This window comes from Carassius carassius, chromosome 40 (assembly GCF_963082965.1).
Source record: "Carassius carassius chromosome 40, fCarCar2.1, whole genome shotgun sequence".
NCBI classification, from domain to species: Eukaryota; Metazoa; Chordata; class Actinopteri; order Cypriniformes; family Cyprinidae; genus Carassius; species Carassius carassius.
Window position 1 is genome coordinate 7,092,134 of NC_081794.1, and position 7,065 is coordinate 7,099,198.

The following is a 7,065-nucleotide window of genomic DNA, read 5'->3' on the forward strand; positions in this document are numbered from 1 at the left end:
ATCATTATCATCGTCATCATGCTGTTTTTGATTATATTATATTATATTATATTATATTATATTATATTATATTATATTATATTATATTATATTATATTATATTATATTATATTATATTATATTATATTATATTATATTATATTATATTATATTATATTATACATTTTCAACATGTTGTATACATATTCAACATGTTGCAGAAAATACAAAAGACTATAATATTATACTGAACAGAGATAAAATAATTCAAAATACATTCAAAACCTCAGACCCATCGCGCCTAAGGACTTTTATTTTGGCATTAGTTTGTTCAGCGGTAGTGACGTTTATAGTGTTGCTGCTTCTTGGGCTCGTGGGTCATAAATTAGCTCTGCATTGCAAAATAACTACGGTATAAATTGACTTTTTTGTTGTTGTTGTTCATTTTCACAGGTAACAATCACGGAATATATTGAATCATGGTCGTAAACGTGTTCTTGAAACAATCCGATTAAAACGTGAATGCTAGAAAGTTAAGACTTGGAAGTCAAAGACATGACATTTTAACATTTGACCAAAGTCATTTGCTTTGGTTACTTACATAGCTACGCATCTGTTTAGTAAGAGTCGCGTAATGTTAGGAGACATGATTCTGAGGGCTTTCAGACTGACAGTGAGAGTGTCTGCAGTGGTTCAGTGTCCAGCCCTCCATTCACACAGAGCACTGCACTCCAGCTCTGCGCTCTGGGCAGGACACAACAAATGGTCCAAAGTGAAGGACATTAAAATCCCCAAAGATGCTGCTCGATCCCGAATGATTGTCAAGTACACCATGATGATCAGGATTGCAGTAAGAGGTGAATCCATAAAATCTGACTGAAAGAACAGTGATTATCCGATCTCGTACTAATCATCAAATATGTACCATGGTAAAAAAATAATACCATGTACCATGAAAAACAACAAAGTATTTACTATGTTAAACATCTGATACCCTGTGACCTTGTGCTTATGTTTCAGAGGGAGGACCCAATCCAGAATTTAATGTTGCTTTGGCACAAGTTCTAGAGCAGTGTCGGAACAAGAATGTACCCAAAGCCACCGTAGAAGGAGCTATAAAAGGAGCCGTAAGTTTATAGCCCATCTATTGCTAATGAAACTGTCATTTTGTTACAGAATTAACATGGACTTACTCTACATGCTTAAATTGATACACTCACATACAGGGCTTGGAAAATGAAACCGAAACGCTGGCCAGTATAGTGCTGGAGGTTTACACTTGTAAATCTTCACTGATTTCACATTCCATCAGTAAGAGAGGATTGAAATATATCAAACATATGTTTAATAAATATATAGAAAATATGTCAGTAATATTTCTAAAATAAGACAATTAGCCAATTTTGTTCAAATAAATGGTTGCAGAAATGAGTACACCCTTGATTAAATTCAACAAACATTATATTTCTTGTACTTTGTATGTCCTATAAAGTGGTTATATTCCATCATGTCTGAATGATTCAGTGGGCTTTGTAACACTTTTAATTGAGAAGAATTTAATATTTAAATATTTTTGTTCAACATGCCTGCATGTTGAGAAAAATTGCCTTCCAGCTTGCAGCAAAAATGTTTATCTTATTTTATAACAGGAAGGTTTAGGCCTACTAATTTTTTAACATAACATTTTATTTCCTTGATAATAAAAAATCTTATTTTCCTGAATAATAACATGCTCCTAGTTAGTATTTTTTTGTATTACTATTAGTCATTAGTATTTTAACCAACAACAAAAAATTACTCTTGCTGTAGTGTGTCAGTAGGAAATATCAGTTTACATTTACAAACTTTCCTTTTTGCCATTAAATGTAATAATCCAGTACGATTTTTGTTTGCACAAGGAGTCTGTCAAGAGCCAGTGCTGCACACAGAGATCTGATCTCATCCACACACCTCTCAACAAAAGGCCTAACAGCTGAAAATGCATATCAGAGTAAAAACCAAACCAAGTTATGTTTTGAAACATTGGGGGGGGGGGGGGGGGGGTCAAAAGAACTGCTTGTAGAGCTCAGAGACAGGATTGTGAAAGACAGATCTAGGAAAGAATTATCTTTAATGAAAGATGTTTGGAATGAGCAGGACTCTTCCTAGAGCCGGCCTCCTGGCCAAACAGAGCACTCAATGGAGAATGTGCTTAGGAGTTAGAGCTGAAGGTCACTTCAGGTGAGCTCCATGATCATATATGAGGATGGGAGAAACGTACAGAAGGGACTCTTCAGAGAAGAAGGAAAGCTCAATGCAGCAATACGTATACAGAGATAGTCATAATGAAAACCTAGTCCAGAGTATTCAGAGCCTGAGATAGGCAGGACAATGGACAATGCAAGAGTGATTTATGGACAACTCTGTGATGTCCTTGATAGTCTGGGCTTGAACCCAATCAAACATTTTTGGAGAAAGCTGAAACTTTCTGTTGGCCCTCTTCTGACATGACAGAGCTTAAGAGGTGAAGAGATGAGGAGAAGAATGTGAGATAATTGCCAATCGCAGATATGGAAAGCTTGTTGCATCATACCCAAAAAGTCTTGAGGCTTGAAAGGTGCTTCAACTACTGAGAACTGAGTTAAGGATATGAATACTTATGCAATGTACTGTTTCCAGTTTTCTTTTTGATAAAGTTTTTTTCCTTTGTAATTATGGTATATGGAGTGTAGATTGTGGAGGAAAAAATTATTTTAAAATACTTCAACATAAGTGACTTTCGCAAGGCACTGTGCACACTGCCTTACAAAAGTTTGGATTCAGGAATACATTTTTTTTTTTTTTTTATAAATAAACTTCTTATACTCATCAACGCTGCATTTATTTGATCAAAAATACAGGAAAAAAAACAGTAATGTGAAATATTATTACAATTCTTTGTAAAAATATGCACTACCCTTCAAAAGTTTGGGGGCAGTATATATATATATTTTTAAAGAAATTAATACTTTTATTTAGCAAGGATGTGTAATATAAGTGATAGTAAAGACTTATATTGTTAGAAAAGATTTGTATTTTGAATAAAACTGTTTCTGACATTTTGATAATAAGCATGTTGGTAATAAATCTGAATGATTTCTGAGGGATTGTGTAACACTGAAGACTGTCATTATTCACTCACCTGCATACAGTGTTTTTTATTTTATTTTTTATTTTATTTTTTTTAAATCACCAGTACAGTCGTGGCCAAAAGTTTTGAGAATTACATAAATATTAGTTTTCAAAAAGTTTGCTGCTAAACCGCTTTTAGATCTTTGTTTCAGTTGTTTCTGTGATGTACTGAAATATAATTACAAGCACTTCATACGTTTCAAAGGCTTTTATCGACAATTACATGACATTTATGCAAAGAGTCAGTATTTGCAGTGTTGGCCCTTCTTTTTCAGGACCTCTGCAATTCGACTGGGCATGCTCTCAATCAACTTCTGGGCCAAATCCTGACTGATAGCAACCCATTCTTTCATAATCACTTCTTGGAGTTTGTCAGAATTAGTGGGTTTTTGTTTGTCCACCCGCCTCTTGAGGATTGACCACAAGTTCTCAATGGGATTAAGATCTGGGGAGTTTCCAGGCCATGGACCCAAAATTTCAACATTCTGGTCCCTGAGCCACTTAGTTGTCACTTTTGCCTTATGGTACGGTGCTCCATCGTGCTGGAAAATGCATTGTTCTTCACCAAACTGTTGTTGGATTGTTGGAAGAAGTTGCTGTTGGAGGGTGTTTTGGTACCATTCTTTATTCATGGCTGTGTTTTTGGGCAGAATTGTGAGTGAGCCCACTCCCTTGGATGAGAAGCAACCCCACACATAAATAGTGTCAGGATGCTTTACTGTTGGCATGACACAGGACTGATGGTAGCGCTCACCTTTTCTTCTCCGGAACAGCCTTTTTCCAGATGCCCCAAACAATCGAAAAGGGGCTTCATCGGAAAGAATATTACTTTGCCCCAGTCCTCAGCAGTCCATTCACTATACTTTCTGCAGAAGCTCAATCTGTCCCTGATGTTTTTTTTGGAGAGAAGTGGCTTCTTTGCTGCCCTTCTTGACACCAGGCCATCTTCCAAAAGTCTTTGCCTCACTGTGCGTGCAGATGCGCTCACACCTGCCTGCTGCCATTCCTGAGCAGGCTCTGCACTGGTGGCACTCCGATCCCGCAGCTGAATCCTCTTTAGGAGACGTTCCTGGCGCTTGCTGGACTTTCTTGGACGCCCTGAAGCCTTCTTTACAAGAATTGAACCTCTTTCCTTGAAGTTCTTGATGATCCTATAAATTGTTGATTTAGGTGCAATCTTAGTAGCCACAATATCCTTGCCTGTGAAGCCATTTTTATGCAAAGCAATGATGGCTGCACGCGTTTCTTTGCAGGTCATCATGGTTAACAATGGAAGAACAATGATTTCAAGCATCACCCTCCTTTTAACATGTCAAGTCTGCCATTCTAACCCAATCAGTCTGACATAATGATCTCCAGCCTTGTGCTCGTCAACATTCTCACCTGAGTTAACAAGACGATTACTGAAATGATCTCAGCAGGTCCTTTAATGACAGCAATGAAATGCAGTGGAAAGGTTTTTTTGGGATTAAGTTAATTTTCATGGCAAAGAAGGACTATGCAATTCATCTGATCACTCTTCATAACATTCTGGAGTATATGCAAATTGCTATTATAAAAACTTAAGCAGCAACTTTTCCAATTTCCAATATTTATGTAATTCTCAAAACCTTTGGCCACGACTGTAGTTTGCAGCGTTCATGTCTGTCAGCTCCATAAATCACACAAAGACTCTATAAAAGTTTAGTAAATGCAGTCCATACAAATTGTATATCAGTGGAGGGAAGATAGATGTGTGTTATTATATATATGTCTTTTCACCACTTGCACACTCATATCATATGATTTCAGAAGATGTTTGAAGACATATGACTTTTGTTAATCCTTAAATATTGATATGTAATTTTTGCAGCTTGACAGGTCACTATAAACCATCACTGAAAAAAGTCTTGGACTATTGATGACATATAATTATTAATAATAACACTTTTTTTTTATGTATAATAGAAGTCAAAGCCAGGAGTACAATATGTTTATGAGGCCGCGGGACCTGGCGGGTGCACGCTGCTCATTGAGGTTTTGACTGATAACAACACGCGGTCCCATCAAGAAATCAAACGGATCTTGATGAAACATGGGTTAGTACTGATATTTACTAGATCAAGGTCAAGATGTAATAGTATTTAGGCACTACTTAGTGTACCATTTTTCTCTGTTTGTCCACAGTGGGGGGCTGTGTGAAGGAGCGCGCCGGAACTTTGACAGGAAAGGTGTTGTGGCCGCATCCAGAGATGGGATCTCCTCTGAGAGAGCTCTAGAGCTGGCCATTGAGGCAGGAGCTGAAGATGTGCAGGAGATAGAGGATGAGGAGGAGCGACCCATACTACAGGTCTGAGCACTCTCTCTTAGTGGGATCATGCAAAATTCCAAATACTGTATAAGCATTTCATTAAGCCTTTTAGTTTTCAGAGTATGAATTTGAATTGACTTGGCAAACATGCTCTGAAAGCATGTAACTTAAAGTGAATTTTGCTCAAATTTCATATTTTGTAGTTTTGTGACAAAAAGTATTGTCAATGATTTTGACTAATTATTATGCAGATTTTTTTACGGAGGGGGGTACATGCTCAAAATACTGAAATATACTGTTCATTTAATTATATCACACTCTTAAATGACATTCAACTGAGCATGTGTTTCTCACAGGCAAAAAAAAAATACAGTGTGTGCCCCCTCTAGAATACAAAAAAAGGTAATGCCATATTTTGCAGTTAAAATTTGCACTTCCTCTGAGTCCGCACTTTCGTGACGTTATGCCGCTTGACTGTCGGGTAGAAATCTGCTGCGGAGCTCCAAGAAGTGTGGATCGAGGGCATGTAGCAGCCGCAAATGGGGCTCTCATGAGCACCCTTCAGAAAGCTAAAATGACGATTGGGACAGACTACAGTCTCGTTAACAAACACGCGCACGCAGCAGCCATTGTAAGTCCGTAAGAGCACAAGTGCATATGAAGGGTTACATTTTGGACCAAATGGCTCCCTCAGCTGCATCATCCACCTATTCATTTGTTCAAGTGCTCATCCACAGCGTAATGCAATAGACGTATAAATTAATTGTAAATGTATTATTAAAATGGTTTAGCTAGGGCTCATACATAATTTCCATGAAAGAGTTTAAGATAGATCCTCCTACCGGAGCTGCCAGTTTCAAATGATTATTAAACAGCACAAATTAGGCATAAGTGGCACATCGTTTTCATTCACTCCTTAACATGAACTGAAGTAGTAACTAATGTAGGGAATAGTGAGTGAGAGTATGGGGTGACTTTGGATGCAGCCAGTGAGAGATGTTAAGGCATACACAACGCTCACGTACCACGGGATACATGCTCAATTATGGAATAGAAGAGAGGAAAGAATATTTAAGGTAAGATGGCAGATAGGTAGGCTTAACAGTGAAGAAGGTGTTTTTTACTTTTAATTTTACTTGTAGAATCGATTTTAAGAAATTCTCTCAATTGTTAACCCTTCTCTCCCTTTCAGTTTATCTGTGACATTGCGTCCATGAAGGCTGTGCGGAGTGCTCTAGAAAGTCTGGGGGTACCCACGCTTTCATCCGCTCTGGAGTTTGTTTCTCACACCCCGTCTCTCCTGACTCAGGCTCAGCTAGAGACCGCGTCCTCACTGCTGGAGGCTCTCAATGACTGTCCTGATGTGGTCCGGGTATGGGATAACATCCATGCACAGACCTAGAGTTCACAATAAGTCAACTGACAAATGGAAGAACACACAGATAGATGGACTAGTTAGTGATCTACATGCCTTAAGAGCAACTAAAAGAAATGGTCATGCTTGGCCAAAATTTTTTGGACTTCACTTGGATTTTTTGTGTGATGGTAAATAAATAATGATATACTGTATCTTCATCATGGCAATAAAGAAGATATTCATAGATGTGTATCACTTGATTAGCATTTTGCACTGAATGTTGTGATCA

The 7,065-nt window shown here is 37.7% G+C and overlaps 1 protein-coding gene across 1 annotated transcript; it reads left to right on the plus strand.

The window, feature by feature from the left end:
• Positions 1–302: 302 nt before the first annotated feature.
• LOC132122050 (translational activator of cytochrome c oxidase 1) lies at positions 303–7,020 on the plus strand. The gene is made up of 5 exons (XM_059531911.1): positions 303–836; positions 1,000–1,106; positions 5,077–5,207; positions 5,296–5,458; positions 6,612–7,020. Exons 1-5 carry the CDS (start codon positions 614–616, stop codon positions 6,819–6,821), a joined length of 834 nt encoding a protein of 277 aa, XP_059387894.1. The 5' UTR covers positions 303–613; the 3' UTR covers positions 6,822–7,020.
• The last annotated feature ends 45 nt before the right edge of the window (positions 7,021–7,065 follow it).